The sequence below is a fragment of the Gossypium raimondii genome, chromosome 4 (genome assembly GCF_025698545.1).
Source record: "Gossypium raimondii isolate GPD5lz chromosome 4, ASM2569854v1, whole genome shotgun sequence".
In the NCBI taxonomy this organism is placed as follows: Eukaryota; Viridiplantae; Streptophyta; class Magnoliopsida; order Malvales; family Malvaceae; genus Gossypium; species Gossypium raimondii.
This window is the reverse complement of record NC_068568.1, coordinates 2,209,862-2,232,169: the sequence shown is the minus strand read 5'-3', so window position 1 is coordinate 2,232,169 and position 22,308 is coordinate 2,209,862. Positions and strand designations below refer to the sequence as shown.

Genomic DNA, 22,308 nt, shown 5'->3' with positions numbered 1-22,308 from the left:
GGGAATGGATTACGGGTTTTAATCACCTTTTAGGGGCGTGCTCAGTTTTTGAACGATATTTTTTTTAACGTACAAAAGTGTCAATTTTTTTCGGATACATTTTTTCTTATCGAACAAATCAATTTAATGACATTTTAAAAAGCATGAACGATTTAACAGTTAAAAAATTTAAAAGAAAAAAATCACACTATATAAAATTAAATATTTCTTTCCATTATGCAAAAAAAAAAAAACTAATACTATACTAAAAATTTCATAAATATCATTATAATTCCAAATATTAAATTAAAAAAAAACTTGGCATCAAACACCTTTCTTTTGCCTAAGGAGCCAAGCGGAAGATAATTGTATTTTTTTACTCTGTGCTTTTAGTTTCGACATCAAAATCTTTTTTTTTTTCTTGACAGTGTTGGCACATTACTAAAGGAATATAATTCCTTAGCAAACATACAAATCAAATACAAGAAACTCATTAACCTAATATGTAATGGTATGACCAAATCAATTAATTCTAGAATTCGGCTTTAACGTCCATATTGAGCCTTTTAAGTTTAGTATTTTAAAGTCCATTATACATTAATATTTTATTATTATTATTATTATTATTATTAAAGTTATATAATTAAAAATCGAGAAATACTTTGTTAATATAAAGTATAATCTTACGGCTTAAGGGGGCGAATCATATGAAATACAATTTAGCCAAGAAGGCGAATGTTATACAACGTGAACACTAAATCTAAAATACACAATAATATATATTTTAAAAATGTGAAAATTCTAAAGGAGGGATCGCCCCAGCGCCCTCCTCGATCCATCCCTAGTCCAAGCCTATTCACTTGAGCTGGAAATGCCAAGAAGTGGAGTGCCTCTCCATACTGATTGAGAGGAACACATTGTTAAAATAAATATTGATGTCAGTTTCTGCAACACAAGACATGAATCATCGACAGGCATTGTAGTCAGAAACCAAAATGGATTGGTGATGGATGCCTGCACTCATTTTAACTAGAATATTTCAGACCCCAGCACTGTTGAGTCCCTAGCGGGTCTTCAAGCTCTTCCTTTTGCTAATGACATGAATCATAGTGGATTTGGTCGGGTTAAAACTCAATCATATTTTTTTTTGTCATCCCTAATTTTAATTTTAATTTTGATTTTGATTTTAAAAATTACCGGATGCAAAAATCTTATCATATTTTAGTATATACACTTATCCGAGACAAAATTGAGCAAACAGGGCCGAATCAAAACAAAGTCGGAGCCCATTTTCGAGACTTAAGTCTACATTTCTGTGAAACGTGGCAAAATATCATTGGCTTACATGACAAACCTGTTGTTTTGAAAATGTTAAAATATGCTGTTAGTCCCTGTAGTTCTCCAAAAATTAAGATTTAATTTATATACTTTAATAGTTAAAAATTTAATTTTCTTTTTTTTTGATTTAAAAATTTTAATTCAATCATTATTATTAGTATTTTTCATCAAAATTCGTCAACTTAATATGTTTATTTTTAGATAATTTAATCAACGTACTAAGTTGATAGATTTTGATAGAAAATACTAATAATATTAATAATAATGTTGAAGTTTTCAGAGACAAAATAAGAGGACTTAATTTTTAATATTTTAAATACAGGGACTAAATTTATAATTATAAAAGTATAGGGACTAAAAACATATTTTGACATGTTGAAAAAAAAAGGGGTAAAGGAAATAAACAATATCGCCTCTCACACAAACCCGAACAAAGCTCTGGTCTGTTAGAATCCCCAATTTTCTCCTCTGAAGAAATCCCCTTTTAATTTTTTTACAATTCTTTTTTACAAATTTCTCCGATTCTTTAATTTTTGGATTTTTTAAAAAATAATTTCGAATCCAAATAAAAATTACAAAATTTAAGGAAAAGAAAAAGGGAAGAAAAGTGTTTTTTTTTTTTTGTTATTTGTTTAATTTTCTAGGGTTTTTTTGATCGATCTGAGAGAGGAAGGAATATGGGTGCGGGAGGCGATTCAAGTGAGTCACGACTCGGTGGAAATGGAGGAGGTGAAGAAGGAGTGACGGTTAATATACGCTGCTCGAACGGTACGAAATTTACGGTGAGGACCAATCTCGAATCCACCGTTGGATCTTTCAAAGCTCTTTTGGCTCAAAATTGCGATATCCCAGCTGATCAGCAACGGTTGATTTATAAAGGGCGAATCCTGAAAGACGACCAAACCCTTCAAAGTTATGGTAAGGTTTAATTGCGAAAATAAAAAAAATAAAAAAATCCCTCTTTTTGTTTGTATAATTTTTGGGTATTTCGTATTTTGATGGAATTATAAGAAAAATGTTTGAGAACGGTGAAATTTTCTAAAAGACAAAAATGGTTCTGATAATAAGTTCAGAAAGTAAGAGGAAAATGCCTGATTTAGATGGTTGGGTATTGATTTTGTTGAGCTGATTTAAATGACATGTTTTAGATAGTTGGGTATGATTGTGACATGATTTCTGAAATTTTCACTGTGTTTTAACCCTTTTTTGAAGGTTTGCAAGCTGATCATACCATTCACATGGTTCGTGGTTTCGCCCCATCTTCATCTACGCCTCCTCCTTCAGCTACCACAAATGTTGCAACTGATAACACTACGCCAGGGGTTACTCGGGGTATTGGTTCGAATGATGGTGCTGGTCTTGGGGCATCTTTATTCCCTGGACTTAATCCACTTGGTGGTGGCGGCGGCAGCAGTGGTTTTGGTTTGTTTGGATCCGGACTTCCTGAATTTGAACAAGTACAGCAACAACTAACTCAAAATCCCAACATGATGAGGGAAATAATGAATACACCAGCTATTCAAAGTTTGATGAATAACCCGGAGTTGATGCGTAGTTTGATTATGAGCAATCCTCAAATGCGTGAGATTATTGATAGGAATCCGGAGCTTGGACATATACTTAATGATCCTAGCATTCTTCGACAGACATTAGAAGCTGCAAGAAACCCTGAACTCATGCGTGAAATGATGCGAAACACCGATAGAGCAATGAGTAATATTGAAGCTTCTCCTGAGGGATTTAACATGCTTAGGCGCATGTATGAAAATGTTCAAGAGCCGTTTTTGAATGCTACGACTATGGGTGGGAATAATGGAAATAGTCCGGCTACAAACCCATTTGCTGCTTTATTGGGCAATCAAGGTGGTTCTCAAGCTAGACGTTCACCTATTAACACTTCTACGACTGGTTCTGAAACCGTCCAAGGCCAAACTTCCCCGAATACGAATCCTCTGCCTAATCCTTGGAGCAACACTGCTGGTGGTGGTAAGTATTATGTACTTCATTAAAGCATCTTTTTTTGTCTAGCCATTCTCTTTGATCCAATATGTATATTTTTTAACCTAAACCATGATTTCAAGCCAAAAAAATGGTACACGAGCAGTTTTTTAAACCAAACCTTGATTTTAAACTTGGTTTTAATCCAAGCCGAACAACTAAAATTTTTAGCTTTTGGCTTTTGGCTTTTGGAAAGTGTTTTTCAATGAAATTACTTTTTTATCTCCTATTAGATCTTCTACTTTACAACATCATGTCTAAAATAGATATTTTATCTTCTTAAAAGCACTTTTTGACAGCAATGGTTAACACTATCAAATTTTCAAAAGTTCTTTTCACAGCACTTTCCAACCTTAATGATAAATTGGCCACAAGTAATTTTGATTATGTAGACTTAATAATTGTTCAAAATAAAACATTTTCCCAAGTTCATTCAGTTGTTTGGGGGTGGGGGGGTGATTTGATTGAGATTCATGTAATTATAGTTTGCTGCCCATGTTTAATGTTGCATGCTTGGGGTTCTTTCTTGTTTAGAAAAAAACATTAAGCTAAATTGATGTGGTCTACAATATTTTGCCACTGTATGAAACTAATATTGCCTTAACTAGGATATCGTAAATGTTTAAAATTGGATATTATACCGAGTTTATTCAGTTGTGGGATGAATGATTTGTTCGAGACTCCTCTAATCATTGCGTGTTGTTCATGTTGAATGCTGCATGATTATGAATTAATTTTAGCCTTTTGTTCTGTTTTCCTATATAAATGAGTGATTCTTTCACATTAGGAAAAGAAAGATTCAATGGTAAATTAAATCGACGCGTCCTACACTGTTTTGCCACAGTTCAGCGTAAAAGGGGATATAGGTAAAGTACCATGGAGGCTCCTGTACTAGGAGTCAAATTGTATTTTACCCCATTTACTCAAAAAATAGGCAAATTACTCCTTGTATGTTAGATTAAAGAGCAAACTAGTCATTTCTATTAAAAATTTCATTCCATTTTTACTGTTAAAAACTGGCGCAGATGACCAAATAACTAGACATACAGGTTCCAGTTTTTAATAGTAAAAATGGATGGAATTTTTAATAGAAGGCCCAATTTGCTCATTGATCTAACGTATAGGGGTTAATTTGCCCAATTTTTTAGTAGAAGGGACAAAATACAATCCAACTTCTAGTACAAGGGCTTCCATGGTACTTATACGAGGGAATATAAAGTAAACTAGAGCATCCAAGTGTTTTGTTCACTTTAAATGGAATTTACTGCTCTTGTATCTGTGTTTTGTTGATGCTTTCGTGATGAATTACCGTGTGCTGCAAATTGTCAGGGGTTACCCAGACCAATGCTACTACAAGGCCAAATCCTGCTGGGGATGCCAGGACACCAGGTGTTGGTGGTATGGGAGGCCTTGGACTTCCGGATCTGCCACCCATGTTGAATGGAATGCCAGATGCATCTCAGTTGACCCAGTTATTGCAAAACCCGGCAATTTCTCAGATGATGCAGAGCATAATGTCTAATCCCCAATATATGAATCAGGTATTTTGAGGAATCACTTCAGTCAAGTGATATTCATTTGCTATTTCCGTTTCGCTAAGAATATGTTTTCACTTTTTTAGATCATGAATCTCAACCCCCAACTACGTGGCATGTTTGATATGAATCCTCAATTGAGAGATATGATGCAAAACCCTGAAGTACTACGTCAGATGTTTTCCCCCGAGACAATGCAGGTATATTCTACGCCATGTGTCTCAGAATTCTCTCCTGATAAATGCTTACATGACTTATGGTTTTGCATCAATGTATCTTTCTTTATAGGTAAAAGGACCGCTCTGGTCCCTCTCAAAAAAATTGGAGAAATTTAATCCTTGTCTATTTCGAAAGTTAGCAACTAACAACAAGCAATCACCAAGTTAATGTTTTTCCTCAACTGTATCTATTTTTTGTTATTATAATAACAAATTTAGTCCTCAAAGTTTACACATTTTGTCAATTTGGTCTTGATTTAACAAATTTAGCTCTCAACATTTACATATTCTGTCAACTTTTACACAGAATATATAAATATCGAGAGTTAAATTTGTTATTATACCAATCAAATTATGTATAATTGATGGAAAACAATAACACTGTGATTAATTGTCCTTAGTTGCTCACTTTAGAAATTGACAAGGATTAAACTGCAGCTGGTGTGGTCTTATAGGCATGTTAGGGCTACCTCACTGGATAATATCAAAGATTATTTGCTGCTTTTCAAGTACTATTTTGACAGTAAAGTCACCTATGTTCACTTTTCCCTTTTATCCTTTTATTACTTGCAGCAAATGCTAGCTTTACAGCAATCGCTTCTGTCTCTCAATCGGCAGCAATCAACCCCGTAAGTGATGTAACCTCTGTCTATTAAATTGGTAACAAAAATCAGAATTGTTTCTAAAGTGACTTGATAGTTGTACCTTCTTAACTTTATTAGATAATTATTGGTTCAGATTGGGACTATTCGAGGGATTTTAAAAGAAAAAAAAGAATTAAATTCTCTGATCATCTATGGTAATTTGACTGGAACATGATTACAAAACAAAATCAAACCTGCCTTTAGGACTCATGCTTGGATGATTATCGTTGCATTTTTTAACCACATTTGGCTTTCTTACAGGGACTCAGCACAGACTGGCGGTACTACAGGTATCGAAAAAAAATTCTGGATTTTCTTTATAAAGGGCATGAAGATTACTTCCTGAAACCGTCAAGGGCTCTCTCTACTTTGCTTTGCTACCCTTCCTTTACCGGCTATTCTTTCATATATCTTTATGTTTTTACCCTTCATTGTGTTCAATTTCATTTTCAGCGGCACCAGGAACTGCCAATCTAGACTTGTTGATGAATATGTTTGGCGGTCTGGGCGCTGGTGGCCTTGGTGTCCCCAACCAACCCGATGGTTAGCATTCTTATATCTTTCTCGATACTTTCACTAGATTTGTTACACATTTGGGTCACTAGTAATGTCATCTTCATCGATTTCCCAGTTCCCCCTGAAGAACTTTACGCTACACAATTATCACAACTCCAAGAAATGGGTTTCTACGATACACAAGAGAATATCAGAGCATTACGAGCTACTGCTGGAAACGTCCATGCTGCAGTCGAGAGACTTCTGGGAAATTCCGGGCAGTAGTAACTCCTTGAAATTTCATGTTCTTTTTTTTTCTTTTTTAAATTTGACCAAGAAAAACTGTCTCATGTAAGATTAGTTGATTTGGGTTGGTGCCTTAGCAAACCACAGATTTATGTTGCATATACATTGTTGATTCCTTGTTTTTGCCGTGTTTAATAAGCAAGTAAACACGATAAATATATATACCCGAGAACTTGTTGATATTTAGGCTTTTTATGCATACCTACATCGGATTTTTCCATATTTGGCACTTCCTTATGTACATACATTTTGAGTTACTGTTCTCTTGTTTTTTTTAAGAACTTTGAGTTACTAAATCTGATTCGATTTGAGTTGATATAAAATAGTCCGAAAAAATTTGAGCTCAAAAACTTCTTTAAACAAAGCATACACCAGAAAACAAAGCAAGCCATTTTCAAAAGCACAGAATTTCTATCAAAATTTTACATTATGAAGAAATGAGAAGGTATATTGGTTGCTAAAATGTAGTTAACTATATGTTCACATGATTTTAAAGAAGAAATCTATCAACAAAACATTACTAAGCTTCTAGTTTGGATGTAGTTGTTAAGAATGTAAAAAGTGCCCAACTCTTTTTATATAAAAAGTAAGAAAAAACAAGAAAAAGCCTTTCAAAAGCCGCTTTGAGTTGTTCCTATATACATACACACACCATGTTTGCTTTTTTGGTGTATGCAATGGAGCAAGGTGTTGTTAAGCATGTTGATCTACAGGGTTCATCTGCAATGAGGTTGGTCCCAATGGCTACTTCAATTCATATCTTATATATGTAAACCCAATATATATATATTTTGGATGATTGGCAAAGTCACAGTTGTAACCGGTGGTGCAAGAGGGATTGGAGCTGCCACAGCTAAATTTTTTTTGTTGAAAATGGGGCTTATGTTGTTATTGCTGATATATTGGATGAACCAGGGACTATGCTTGCCGACTCCATAGGAGCTTGCTACATTCATTGTGATGTAGCCAAGGAAAGTGATGTCGAATCAGCTATCCAACTTGCTATCACATGGAAAGGCAAACTAGACATACTGTTTAGCAATGCTGGCATTGGAGGCATTGCAAGCAGCATAACCAGCCTTGACATGGAGCAAGTGAAACATCTGATCTCAATCAATCTACTCGATAAAGTACATGCAATCAAGCACGCTGCACGAGCCATGCTGAGATGCAGTAAAAGGTTCCATCATATGTACGTCGAGTTCCACAGGTATCATTGGAGTGTTAGCGTCTCACCCTTACTCTTTGTCGAAAGCTGGTATCATCAGACTAATGTGAACAGCGGCATGCAAGTTAGGGGATTCATGTGAACTGCATTTCTCCTCATGCTGTCCCTACAGATATGCTCGTTAGTGGTTATAGAATTTTCAGGGGAATGAAACAACACCCGAACAAGTGAAGACACTAGTCGGTGAAGAAGGGATTTTATTACGTGGGAAAGCTGCAACTGTTGAAGATGTGGCCAAAGCTGCAGTGTTCCTCGCCTCAGATGACAACGGATTCATAACAGCGCATAATCTCGTTATTGACGGCAGATATACGTCTGCTATTAGTTCAGAGTTTCATCTGCAAGTAGTAAAGAATTAGGACAAGAAACAAAATAAACCAAGGACAAACTTACCTGATATGGATTTTGGAGCTTTTATTGCTGAAAACACCTTCAAATCAAACCAAAATAGTTGTACTAAATCGAAAATATTATCAAATATTGAGAATCAATACAGAAAGCAAAGATTATTACTTTAAAGGAAGTCTTTTCATCCAACAAGATGCAAACAGCTTAGTCCAGCATGGAAGGATGGCATATAATTGAAAACCATGTTGTATTTATGTACAATATGTGAGCATCAGCTAAAAACAGTAAAAGTACCATAGATGCTCTTGTATTAAGAGTTAGATTACATTTCACTCCCTTTACTAAAAAAATAGACAAATTAACCCTCGTACGTTAAATTAAAACGTAAATTGATGATTCTGTTAAAAATTTCATTAATTTCTACAGTTAAAAACTAATCTCTATATATCAGCACATGGCAGCCATGTGCAGTGTTGTGTTATTCTACAAGGCATACCAATTTTTAATAGTAAAAATGGATGAAATTTTTAACAAAAAAAAGTCCTATTTGCTCTTTGATCTAACATACAGAGACTAATTTTCACATTTTCCGGGAGCAAAATGCAATCTAACTCCTAATACAAGGGCCTCCATAATACTTTTACCACTAGAAACTGAATATAATCCAATAAGATACAAGACAATTGTTTCTCAAAGTGGAAGGATGTCCTAGTATTGAAATGCATGCATTTTTTTATCTTTAATAACATCTTAGCTTAAGAAGGAACTTCAAGAAGCCTTCTTTTGCTTGTACTTGGCAGCACATAGGGTATATATCAACATGTTTAAGAAGCTGAGACCAGCCAAGAGCCAGAAGAAATAGTCGAGATGACCCTCGTTAAGGTTGTCCGGTATCCAACCAATCTCGCCACCCTTTGTTGTGAAGTAAATTACAAGGGTCAAAATAAAAGAACTCAAGTAGTTGCCCAAAGATGTAGTTAGAAGTGAAAGCGCACTACATAAACTCCGCATGGCATCAGGGGATTGATCATAGAAGAACTCAAGCTGTCCGATAAATGTGCAAACCTCTGCAGCACCCAGCAAGAAATATTGAGGTATTTGCCAAAGAATATTAATGGGTACGGCAACTTGTTTATCAACCAAATCTAGCTCTTTTGCGAGCTGCAATCTCTTGATCTCCACCAAAGCTGCGGCTGACATGCATAGGACTGAAATAAAGAGACCAATTCCCATACGTTGCAACTCTGAGAAGCCACGCTCTTTACGTGTGAACTTTCTTGCAATTGGAACAATGATCTTATCATAGATGGGAACCCAAAAAATAACACTGATAACATCAAAAGACGAGAGAGAAGCAGGAGGAATAGTGAAAGAACCGATTTTTGTGTCCATCATCATCCCTTGTTCCACAAACATAGTTGACATTTGGGCATATACGGCAGAGAACACAATTCCAGTAGCCCATATGGGAAACATGCGGATCAAGATTTTCAATTCCTCCACTTGTGTTACAGTGCAAAGCCTCCAAGGGTTTGAGAAGTCCCCACTTTTGGTTTCGGCATCAGTGACTATGGCAGCGTTATCTAGGCACCTACAACAAGATGCTCCCAATTTAACCATCTTTCTATACATAAATATGCATGGGTAAACACTAGTGTGTCTAATAAAATAACTAGATAATTACACGTGATGTGTCACGTGTACATCATGTTGACGTTCAAGGATCAATTTTAGTAAAACGGATGGAAAAGAAGGAGCTGGCTCCTAGTACAAGGACCTCTATGGTACTTATACCCAATTCCTTGTACTACATTAATTTTGCCTAAAGTGATAAAGAATTCTCAATTTCATAGGCTTTCACACAAATGAGACACAGAGATCGATCATTCAAAACTTAAGAGAATTAATTAAGAAAACTTACTTCAACTCTTCACTGTGCTCCAGTTTCCGACTTCCTTCTATGGCAGAGTGGTTGTCACCAGTTTCATATAGGAGACTACTATCTTCAGGAACCTTGAGGTTCCGTTTATGAAATGCTGCAACCATAACCTGGCACATTCTTGTAATAGGGCTTCCTCCAGGTCGTTGAAATCTATAAAGAGATGTACCTGAGAAAAAACTTCCGATTGCAAGGCCCATAAATAATGCTGGAATGCCAAATCCGAGACCCCATCCAGCATTGTCTTGAATCCACACTAAAAGACTGCTTGAGATCAAAGCGCCAATGTTGATGGAAAAATAGAACCAATTGAAAAAGGACCCTTTCTTCACCCTTTCTTTGGGATCAGTATCATCAAACTGATCGGCCCCAAAAGATGAAACACACGGTTTGATTCCACCCGTCCCTAATGCAATCAGATAAAGCCCAAAGAAAAATACAACATACTGAGCTGGAGTAGCTGAGGGACAAATAGAACCCACACATTCAGCAGGTTTCAGTGCAGGAATTGATGCCGAGAGTGTTAATGTACACATTCCCTATATCAAATACTAAATGTGTTACTCAATGCATCAAAAAGCGAAATCAAACTGTATAATTAAGTTGCTCGCTTTACCTTAATATAAGTACTAGAATTCATTAGTCAATAATATGATTAAAATGATGACAAATTGATGTCCTCACACCTCACATAGCCAAATATGTTATTACTCTATGAAACCTTCTTTAAATCTTCGAAAAGGAGTCAAAGTGTTTCCTCTATGATTTAAACACAAAAGATACTCACTAAAACTACTAACAACAAAAGAGGAGAACCATGCATGAATTTAAATCGCATGTGAAGGACCATGTAAAGAAAATCAGGGATTAAAAGTACCATGAAAGCCCTTGTGCTAGGAGCTGGATTGCATTTTGCCCCCTCTACTTAAAAAAGGGACAAATAATTCCTAAACCCTATTTGTTAACATGAGGTACAAGTGGCACGGCATGTCTCACTATTTAGTTATTCTGTCAGCCATGCTAGTGTTTAACATAGAAATGAATGAAATTTTGAACAGAAATAACCACTTTGATTTTTTATCTAATGTACAAGGACTAAATTATCCATTTTTTAGTAGAGGGGGAAAAATGTAATTTGACACCTAGTATAGGGACCTCAATATTATTTTTATCAAAATCAGGGTTAATGGCATAATGAAAACAAACAACAGCCAAAGACTCTACTGCAGTTGAATGCAAGATCAACTTCATGATAAGTACTTAAAAAAACTAATTAAAGCATAAAACAATAACATCTAAAGCAAAAAATAAAAATAGTAGTTAAGAGTAAATTATATTACAATGAAGTAAATAGTGGAGAAAGCAGCAATTGTCCAATATCTTCCCCAATATGCATCTGCTAAAACAGCTCCAATGAGAGGTGTAACGTAACAAGTTCCTTGCCAAGTAGTCACATTCCTTGCAGCTGATGCATTTCCTTCATGTAGTTTCTTGGTCAAGTAACTTACAAGATTAGTTGCTATCCCATAATAAGCCAATCTCTCACAACATTCATTACCTATAATTCCATATAAGAAAATTGCAGAAATAAGATAAGCTTTACTCGAATAAAAGCAAAACTCATTTAAATGAAGAGAAAATAGATAAATTTATAATAATTCACCCAAAATGAAAGGGCATGCTTTCCAATTTCCAGTATTTTGCTTCAAAACAGGATTCCCATTAAAGTCAACAGAGCCATCCCCAGTGTAAAGCCCACTGTTTTCAGCCTAGAAATACAAAATATTGAAACATCAAATAACATAACCTCCAAGTTAAAGAATTTTAACAAGAAAAAACAACAAACCCAGAATTTTTTTCAGTGTTAAAAGGTGTCTTTGAACAAATTATCAAAATCTTATGACCACCAAAAATAAAAGATCAAAGGGGGAAAATTACCCGATCAAGTTCAGCTTCCAACAGCGACCTCTCTTCATCGACAGATCCCATGATTGTATTGCAATTGAACCAGTCAAAGACTACAGATTCAAAATCCCCAAATTGTAGGGCAAAGAAATATTATAATTGGTGATGAAAACGCTGGGTATTATTTATTTATTTGTGAGCCTTATAAAATCGTTAGATACTTAATGTCAAGCGTCCTTTGGAAATTGCTATTTTTTTTTTTTGGGTAAAAAGGAAAGATGAATTACTGCATAAAACAACCATTTCGTGTAATAAATCTATTAGGAAATTGGAATCTTTGAACAAAAGAAAATATATAGAAAAAGAAGTACTTTTAGAATCCTTTAGCTTATTAGATATTAAGAGAAGCTAAAGCACTGGAATGTTGGGGGGAATCCTAGCACGTTTCCCTATCTATATAAGGCAGCAAATAGACCTCATCCTAAGTCGGGCTATTTTTTTAAGTTTGAAAGCCTATTCAAAAAATAATAAGGTTTAGGTTTAAAATATAAATCTAAAAATAAGTTTAGACAAAAAAAAAAACATCTTTTTTTAAATAGGTCGAGTTTAGGTTAAAATTTTTTTAGTCGGTCTAGCCCGAATTTACCTAATTTTTTCATTATTGTTTTGTTGTTATTTTTTATTATACTGCTAATATTTTGTTATTATTATTTGAATATTATATAACTCTTATTTTATTGTTAATTTTGCTATTATTTTAGAAGTATTTACTTGTTAAGTTGTAATTATCTTAGAGTTATTTAAGTATAATTTTTATTATATTTTCAATTTGTTGCGAAATATTTATTTGAATAATTTTAGTATATTTGATATATTATATTTTATATAAAATATTTTTTAAAATTGTTTTTATATAAAATATAATATTAAAAATGTTAATATGGGATGGGTCGGACTCAAGTTTAGTATTTTTTATATGGGTCAAGCTCGAGTAGAATTATAGGCCCATTTTTCGAGTTAAGCCAGACCGACCCTAGAAAACTGGTCCAGAATTTTGTATTGGCCCAACCCATTATCAGGTCTAGTGATAAGGATTTTTAATTCACATATAGGTCTTTAAAGGTCGGGTCGAGTTTGGGTTGGGCTTAAGCATGATATTAATATATTTTATATTTACTTAAATTCGGTTTAACTAGAAATATGGACCTAAAATTTTACTTAAACCTATTGTAAATGGTTAATCCAAACCTATTTTAGGCTTGTACATATTTACAATTTTTTAAAATATTTATTTATATTATTTCAATTTAATATTTAATAATAATATTTTATGTATTAAAATTTTATATATAAACATCTTAAATTTTTTAATGTTTGCATTATAGTATTATTATATATTACAATAGATTTAATTTTTATGTGTTATAAATTATATAATATATACAAATAATATAATACATCCATCCTCAACACATGAAATACGTATGATATTAAAAAAGATTAAATTGTAAGTTAATTAAAATTTAAATACATAAATACATCGGATAAAAATATTAAATTAATACATTAATCTTAAATTGGTGCCGAGCTAATTTGTGATATGAAATCAATCAACACCATTGTTAATAAATACAACTAATGGAAGTAATAAAGTTTGCATAATAAAATTAAAATGTATGAAAATATCAAAATAAAAAAGAGTAAATTGGTTCTTTTCTATTAAAATTTTTATATATTTATATTGTTAAAACTAATGTGACTGACGGAATAAACAAATAATTAAATTTGGTATGCTGCGTGTAGCTCATGTTAACATATAGAAACCAATTTTAAAAATAAAATGAATAAGTTGTTAACAGAAAGACTAATTGTATATAAATTACTTAGACCATTTTTAAATAGAAAAGATAAAATGCTTTTACAATCATGAAAACAAGGAAGTCAAAGCATTTTAAATACATTTCCTTGCTCTCTTTCCATTTGATCTTTCAGAATATTTCTTAGAACTGGTTAAATTAGTTGTACAAATCTTTGCTTTTAGAGAATGAACATAAAATCAATTCAAGCGTATATGTGTGAACAAATCAAAGCATCCAACCACAAGAATTTTCTTTCACATAAACCTCAATTAGTTAATTAAAGAAGTTTGGAACAGTACCTTGATCTCTCCTTTCAACTTGCTTGAAATCCCGCTTAAGCTCCTTCTATTGCTTAGATTTTTGAAGCTCAAAGCTGTAAAGCATAAACAGAGAAATTCGAAACTGATTTGAATTTTTTTTGAAACTGAGAAAGCGTAAACAGAAATTTAGAGATGGGCGTTGAAGTCACCTCGGGCTGCGCGAAGGAGATGAGATTGGGTGTTTGAATTGTGAATATAGTTGCCGGTAGATCTGATAATGGGCTATGGGGTCGGATTTGGGTCGGATTAATGTAAATTTTTAGATTTATTTTTTAAGTTCATGTCCGGCTTAATTTGGCCTGAAATTAAATTTAAAATTTTGTCTAAATTTAACTTTGATTAAAAAGGTTAAGTTCGAGCTGTAATCGTCTATATTAAATTTTTTAGATTAATTTGTTCTATAAAGAAAATTTTAAAAATACAATGTATTAGACTTAAAACATTAAAATGAAATGTTTTTCAATAAATTGAAAATACATTAAAAATTATATATATTTAAATAACTCTAAAATAATTACAACTTAGCAAGTAAATGACTTTAAAATAATAACAAAATTAATAATAAAATAAGAACTTTACAATATTCAAATAATAGGAACAACAGTGAAATGACAACAAAATAATTGATTCGGGTTGGGTCAAGCTGGCCCAAGCCAAAAAATCCTACTTGAGGCCCATCCCATTTAACAAATTGACCTTATTTTTGTTTAAATTTATTTTTCGAGCCTATATTTTTGTCCAAACCCTCCTCCTTTTCACGCAAGCGAGTGACTTGACCCATGATTAGGTCTAGTTGCGTTGGCAAGAGATCAAATTAATTTTTGGGTAAATTACACAAGAAGTCACTCAATTATGGTGAACTTTCTTTTTTATCACTCAACTATTAAAAATTTAAAATTGGTCACCCAACTAATTAGATTTGTCTATTTTAGTTCTTTTCCATTTAGTTCCATTAAATGTTTGATTGAAAAATGAGGTAGCAATTTGAAATTGTATAATAACAAATATAACTCCTAATATTTATATATTGTCTCAATCTAGTAATGTCATCTTCATCGATTTTCCAGTTCCCCTGGAAGAACTTTACGCTACACAATTATCACAACTCCAAGAAATGGGTTTCTACGATACACAAGAGAATATCAGAGCATTAAGAGCTACTGCCGGAAATGTCCATGCTGCAGTCGGGAGTTTTCTGGGAAATTCTGGGCAGTAGTAACTCCTTGAAACTTCATGTTCTTTTTTTTCTTTTTTAAATTTGACCAAGAAAAACTGTCTCATGTAAGATTAGTTGATTTGGGTTGGTGCCTTAGCAAACCACAGATTTATGTTGCATATACATTGTTGATTCCTTGTTTTTGCCGTGTTTAATAAGCAAGTAAACACGATAAATATATATACCCGAGAACTTGTTGATATTTAGGCTTTTTATGCATACCTACCTCGGATTTCTCCATATTTGGCACTTCCTTATGTACATACATTTCGAGTTACTGTTCTCTTTTTTTTTAAGAACTTTTGAGTTACTGAATCTGATTCAATTCGATTCGAGTTGATATAAAATAGTCCGAAAAATTTGAGCTCAAAAACCTCTTTAAACAAACCATACACCAGAAAAACAAAGCAAGCCATTTTCAAAAGCACAGAATTTCTATCAAAATTTTACATTATGAAGAAATGAGAAGGTATATTGGTTGTTAAAATGTAGATAACAACCACAAAATAAAATGTATATTTTCACATGATTTTATAGGACAAATCTGTCAACAAAACACTACTAAGCTTCTAGCTTGGATGTAGTTGTTAAGAATGTAAAAAGTGCCCAACTCTTTTTATATAAAAAAGTAAGCAAAAACAAGAAAAAGCCTTTCAAAAGCCACTTTGAGTTGTTCCTATATACATACACACACCATGTTAGCTTTTTTGGGGTATGCAATGGAGCAAGGTATTGATAAGCATGTTGATCTACAGGGTTCATCTGCAATGAGGTTGGTCCCAATGGCTACTTCAATTCATATCTTATATATGTAAACCCAAAATGTATATATATATTTTGGATGATTGGCAAAATCACAGTTGTAACCGGTGGTGCAAGAGGGATTGGAGCTGCCACAGCTAAAACTTTTTGTTGAAAATGGGGCTTATGTTGTTATTGCTGATATATTGGACGAACCAGGGACTATGCTTGCCGACTCCATAGGAGCTTGCTACATTCATTGTGATGTACCCAAGGAAAGTAATGCCGAATCAGCTATCCAACTTGCCATCACATGGAAAGGCAAACTAGACATACTGTTTAGCAATGCTGGCATTGGAGGCATTGCAAGAAGCATAACCAGCCTTGACATGGAGCAAGTGAAACATCTGATCTTAATCAATCTACTCGGTAAAGTACATGCAATCAAGCATGCTGCACGAGCCATGTTGAGATGCAGTACAAAAGGTTCCATCATATGTAAGTCGAGTTCCACAGGTATCATTGGAGGGCTAGCGTCTCACCCTTACTCTTTGTCGAAACCTGGTATCATCAGACTAATGTGAACAGCAGCATGCAAGTTAGGCGTGCATGGGATTCATGTGAACTGCATTTCTCCTCTTGCTGTCCCTACAGATATGCTCGTTAGTGGTTATAGAATTTTCAGGGGAATGAAACAATTCCCGAACAAGTGAAGACACTAGTCGGTGAAGAAGGGATTTTATTACGTGGGAAAGCTGCAACTGTTGAAGATGTGGCCCAAACTGCAGTGTTCCTCGCCTCAGATGACAACGGATTCATAACAGCGCATGATCTCGTTATTGATGGCGGATATACTTCTGCTATTAGTTCAGAGTTTCATCTGCAAGTAGTAAAGAATTAGGACAAGAAACAAAATAAACCAAGGACAAACTTACCTGATATGGATTTTGGAGCTTTTATTGCTGAAAACATCTTCAAATCAAACCAAAATAGTTGTACTAAATCGAAAATATTATCAAATATTGAGAATCAATACAGAAAGCAAAGATTATTACTTTAAAGGGTTTCATCCAACAGGATGCAAACAGCTTAGTCCAACATGGAAGGATGGCATATAATTGAAAACCATGTTGTATACATGTACAATATGTGAGCATCAGCTAAAAACAATAAAAGTACCATAGATGCTCTTGCATTAAGAGTTTTGCATTTTACTCCCTTTACTAAAAAAAATAGACAAATTAACCTTCGTAAAATAAATTAAAGCACAAATTGATGATTCTGTTAAAAAATTCATTAATTTCTACAGTTTAACTAATCTCTGTATATCAGCACATGGCAGCCATGTGTAACTGTTGTGTTATTCTACAAGGCATACCAATTTTTAATAGTAGAAATGGATGAAATTTTTAACAAAAAAGACCTATTTGTTTTTTGATCTAACGTACAGAGACTAATTTTTCCGTTTTCCGGGAGCAAAATGCAATCTAACTAGTAGGCCTCCATAATACTTTTACCACTAGAAACCGAATATAATCCAATAAGATACAAGACGACAATTGTTTCTCAAAGTGGAAGGCTGTCCTAGTATTGAAATGCATGTATTTTTTATCTTTAATAACATCTTAGCTTAAGAAGGAACTTCAAGAAGCCTTCTTTTGCTTGTACTTGGCAGCACATTGGGTATATATCAACATGTTTAAGAAGCCGAGACCGGCCAAGAGCCAGAAGAAATAGTCGAGATGACCCTCATTAAGGTTGTCCGGTATCCAACCAATCTCGCCACCCTTTGTTGTGAAGTAAATTACAAGGGTCAAAATAAAAGAACTCAAGTAGTTGCCCAAAGATATAGTTAGAAGTGAAAGCGCACTACATAAACTCCGCATGGCATCAGGGGATTGATCATAGAAGAACTCAAGCTGTCCTATAAATGTGCAAACCTCTGCAGCACCGAACAAGAAATATTGAGGTATTTGCCAAAGAATATTAATGGGTACGGCGACTTGTTTATCAACCAAATCTAGCTCTTTTGCGAGCTGCAATCTCTTGATCTCCACCAAAGCTGCGGCTGACATGCATAGGACTGAAATAAAGAGACCAATTCCCATACGTTGCAACTCTGAGAAGCCACGCTCTTTACGTGTGAACTTTCTTGCAATTGGAACAATTATCTTATCATAGATGGGAACCCAAAAAATAACACTGATAATATCAAAGACGAGAGAGAAGCAGGAGGAATAGTGAAAGAACCGATTTTTGTGTCCATCATCATCCCTTGTTCCACAAACATAGTTGACATTTGGGCATATACAGCAGAGAACACAATTCCAGTAGCCCATATGGGAAACATGCGGATCAAGATTTTCAATTCCTCCACTTGTGTTACAGTGCAAAGCCTCCAGGGGTTTGAGAAGTCCCCACTTTTAGTTTTGGCATCAATGACTATGGCAGCGTTATCTAGGCACCTACAACAAGATGCTCTCAATTTAACCATCTTTCTATACATAAATATGCATGGGTAAACACTAGTGTGTCTAATAAAATAACTAGATAGTTACACGTGATGTGCCACGTGTACATCATGTTGACATACAATGATCAATTTTAGTAAAACAGATGGAAAAGGACCTGGCTCCTAGTACAAGGACCTCTATGGTACTTTTACCCAATTCCTTGTACCACATCAATTTTGCCTAAAGTGATAAATAATTCTCAATTTCATAGGCTTTCACACAAATGAGACACAGAGATCGATCATTCAAAACTTAAGAGAATTAATTAAGAAAACTTACTTCAACTCTTCACTGTGCTCCAGTTTCCGACTTCCTTCTATGGCAGAGTGGTTGTCACCAGTTTCATATAGGAGACTACTATCTTCAGGAACCTTGAGGTTCCGTTTATGAAATGCTGCAACCATAACCTGGCACATTCTTGTAATAGGGCTTCCTCCAGGTCTTTGAAATCTATAAAGAGATGTACCTGAGAAAAAACTTCCGATTGCAAGGCCCATAAATAATGCTGAAATGCCAAATCCGAGACCCCATCCAGCATTGTCTTGAATCCACACTAAAAGACTGCTTGAGATCAAAGCGCCAATGTTGATGGAAAAATAGAACCAATTGAAAAAGGACCCTTTCTTCACCCTTTCTTTGGGATCAGTATCATCAAACTGATCGGCCCCAAAAGATGAAACACACGGTTTGATTCCACCCGTCCCTAGTGCAATCAGATAAAGCCCAAAGAAAAATACAACATACTGAGCTGGAGTAGCTGAGGGACAAATAGAACCCACACATTCAGCAGGTTTCAGTGCAGGAATTGATGCCGAGAGTGTTAATGTACACATTCCCTATATCAAATACTAAATGTGTTACTCAATGCATCAAAAAGCGAAATCAAACTGTATAATTAAGTTGCTCGCTTTACCTTAATATAAGTACTAGAATTCATTAGTCAATAATATGATTAGAATGACGACAAATTGATGTCCTCACACCTCACATAGCCAAATATGTTATTACTCTATGAAACCTTCTTTAAATCTTCGAAAAGGAGTCTAAGTGTTTCCTCTATGATTTAAACACAAAAGATACTCCCTAAAACTACTAGCAACAAAAGAGGAGAACCATGCATGAATTTAAATCGCATGTGAAGGACTATGCAAAGAAAATCAGGGGTTAAAAGTACCATGAAAGCCCTTGTGCTAGGAGCTAGATTGCATTTTGCCCCCTCTACTTAAAGAGAGACAAATAGTTCCTAAACCCTATTTGTTAACATGAGGTACACGTGGCATGGCATGTCTCACTATTTGGTTATTCTGTTAGCCATGCTAGGTTTTAACAATAGAAATGAATGAAATTTTTAACAGAAATAACCACTTTGATTTTTTATCTAATCTACTAGGACAATTACACATTTTTTAGTAGAGGGGAAAAAATGCAATTTGACACCTAGTATAGGGGCCTCAATATTATTTTTATCAAAATCAGGGTTAATGGCATAATGAAAACAAACAACAGCCAAAGACTCTACTGCAGTTGAATGCAAGATCAACTTCATGATAAGTACTTAAAAAAACTAATTAAAGCATAAAACAATAATATCTAAAGCAAAAAAAAAAAAAAAAAGTAGTTAGAGTAAATTATATTACAATGAAGTAAATAGTGGAGAAAGCAGCAATTGTCCAATATCTTCCCCAATATGCATCTGCTAAAACAGCTCCAATGAGAGGTGTAACGTAACAAGTTCCTTGCCAAGTAGTCACATTCCTTGCAGCTGTTGCATTTCCTTCATGTAGTTTCTTGGTCAAGTAACTTACAAGATTAGTTGCTATCCCATAATAAGCCAATCTCTCACAACATTCATTACCTATAAGTCCATATAAGAAAATTGCAGAAATAAGATAAGCTTTACTCGAATAAAAGTAAAACTCATTTAAATGAAGAGAAAATAGATAAATTTATAATAATTCACCCAAAATGAAAAGGCATGCTTTCCAATTTCCAGTATTTTGCTTCAAAACAGGATTCCCATTAAAGTCAACAGAGCCATCCCCAGTGTAAAGCCCACTGTTTTCAGCCTAGAAATACAAAATATTGAAACGTTAAATAACATAACCTCCAAGATAAAGAATTTTAACAAGAAAAAACAACAAACCCAGAAATTTTTTTCAGTGTTAAAAGGTGTCTTTGAACAAATGATCAAAATCTTGTGACCACCAAAAATAAAAGATCAAAGGGGGAAAGTTACCCGATCAAGTTCAGCTTCCAACAGCGATCTCTCTTCATCGACAGATCCCATGATTGTATTGCAATTGAACCAATCAAAGACTACGGATTCAAAATCCCCAAATTATAGGGCAAAGAAATATTATAATTGGCGATGAAAACGCTGGGTATTATTTATTTATTTGTTAGGCCAAGCGTCCTTCGGAAATTGGATTTTTTTTTTTTGGGTAAAAAGAAAAGATGAATTACTGCATAAAACAACCATTATCTTTGTCTTATTGTAATAAATCTATTAGGAAATTGGAATCTTTGAACACAAGAAAATATATAGGAAAGCTAAAGCACTTTTGGAATCTTTGAAGAAAGTACTTTTGGAATCTTTTAGCTTATTAGATATTAAGACAAGCTAAAGCACTGGAATGTTAGGGAGAATCCTAGCACGTTTCCCTCTCTAGCAGCATATAGACCTCATCCTAATTCCTAAGTCGTGCTATTTCTTCAAGTTTGAAAGCGTATTTAAAAAATTAAGAAAATTTAAGTAAAAATATAAATTTAAAAATAAATAAAATTCGTTTTCTAAATAGGCTAAGTTTAGGGTAAGATTTTTTTAGTCTGTGTTTGGTCTAGCCTGAATTTATCTAAATTTTTTTACTACTGTTATTGTTGTTATTTTTATTGTATTATTATTATTATTTTATTGTTATTATTTGAATATTTTATAACTCTTATTTTATTGTTAATTTTATTAATATTTTAAAAGTATTTACTTGTTAAGTTGTAATTATCTTAAGAATTATTTAAGTATAAATAATTTTATGAATAAAGTCGGGCTGCCCGAAGGAGATGAGATTGGGTGTTTGAATTGTGAATATAGTTGCCGGTACACCTGTTTTGGGTCGGATTGATGTGAATTTTTAGATTCGTTTTTTAAGTTCATGTCCGGCTTAATTTGATCTGAAATTGAATCTCATAAATTCGAGCTCTAACCGTTTATATTAGTTTTTTAAAATTATTTTGTTCTATAAAGAAAATTTTAAAAAATATAATGCATCAAATATACTTAAAATATTAAAATAAAATATTTTCTAATAAATTAAAAATACATTAAAAATTATTTATACTTAAATAACTCTAAGATAATTGTAACTTAGCAAATAAATACTTTTAAAAGAATAACAAAATTAATAATAAAACAAGAGTTATACAATATTCAAATAATAAGAACAACAGTAAAATGACAACAAAACAATTGATTCGGGTTGGGTCAATCTGACCTGAGCCAAAATCTTACCTGAGCCAAAATCTTACTTGAGGCTCATTCCATTTAACAAATTGACCTTATTTTTGTCCAAACTCATTTTTCGAGCTTATATTTTTGCCTAAACCTTCCCACTTTTTGTGTAGGCGAGTGACCTGATTCATGATTAGGTCTAGTTGCTTGTGTAAGAGATCAAATTAATTTTTGGGTAAATTACACAAGAAGTCACTCAATTATGGTGAACTTTTTTTTTT

The 22,308-nt window shown here is 33.7% G+C and overlaps 3 protein-coding genes and 2 pseudogenes across 4 annotated transcripts; 3 read left to right on the top strand and 2 right to left on the bottom strand.

Moving 5' to 3' along the window:
- Window positions 1–1,730: 1,730 nt before the first annotated feature.
- LOC105778906 (ubiquitin domain-containing protein DSK2a) lies at window positions 1,731–6,695 on the top strand. The gene is made up of 8 exons (XM_012602656.2): window positions 1,731–2,235; window positions 2,530–3,303; window positions 4,645–4,856; window positions 4,937–5,050; window positions 5,642–5,697; window positions 5,974–6,002; window positions 6,166–6,255; window positions 6,344–6,695. The coding sequence occupies exons 1-8, from the start codon at window positions 1,995–1,997 to the stop codon at window positions 6,490–6,492; spliced, it is 1,665 nt and encodes a 554-aa protein (XP_012458110.1). The 5' UTR covers window positions 1,731–1,994; the 3' UTR covers window positions 6,493–6,695.
- Window positions 6,696–7,208: 513 nt separating this feature from the next.
- On the top strand, window positions 7,209–8,100 carry LOC105779145 (short-chain dehydrogenase reductase ATA1). The gene is given in 5 exon segments (XM_052629876.1): window positions 7,209–7,371; window positions 7,374–7,681; window positions 7,683–7,808; window positions 7,810–7,880; window positions 7,883–8,100. Coding segments are annotated over 5 exon segments (786 nt in total). The 5' UTR covers window positions 7,209–7,308.
- A 597-nt stretch (window positions 8,101–8,697) lies between these two features.
- Window positions 8,698–14,324, bottom strand: LOC105778904 (protein NRT1/ PTR FAMILY 8.3). 2 transcript variants are annotated; one of them, XM_012602653.2, is made up of 7 exons: window positions 14,262–14,324; window positions 14,092–14,165; window positions 11,967–12,046; window positions 11,692–11,797; window positions 11,369–11,586; window positions 10,011–10,567; window positions 8,698–9,680 (listed from the first exon to the last, which is right to left on the bottom strand). In XM_012602653.2, the coding sequence occupies exons 3-7, from the start codon at window positions 12,015–12,017 to the stop codon at window positions 8,858–8,860; spliced, it is 1,755 nt and encodes a 584-aa protein (XP_012458107.1). In that variant the 5' UTR covers window positions 12,018–12,046; window positions 14,092–14,165; window positions 14,262–14,324; the 3' UTR covers window positions 8,698–8,857. The 2 variants fall into 2 exon arrangements, with proteins under 2 accessions (XP_012458107.1, XP_052485056.1); XM_052629096.1 differs by having other exon boundaries at window positions 14,092–14,265.
- A 1,588-nt stretch (window positions 14,325–15,912) lies between these two features.
- On the bottom strand, window positions 15,913–21,240 carry LOC105778905 (protein NRT1/ PTR FAMILY 8.3-like; annotated as a pseudogene).
- On the top strand, window positions 16,170–16,970 carry LOC105778917 (short-chain dehydrogenase reductase ATA1-like; annotated as a pseudogene).
- Window positions 21,241–22,308: the final 1,068 nt, after the last annotated feature.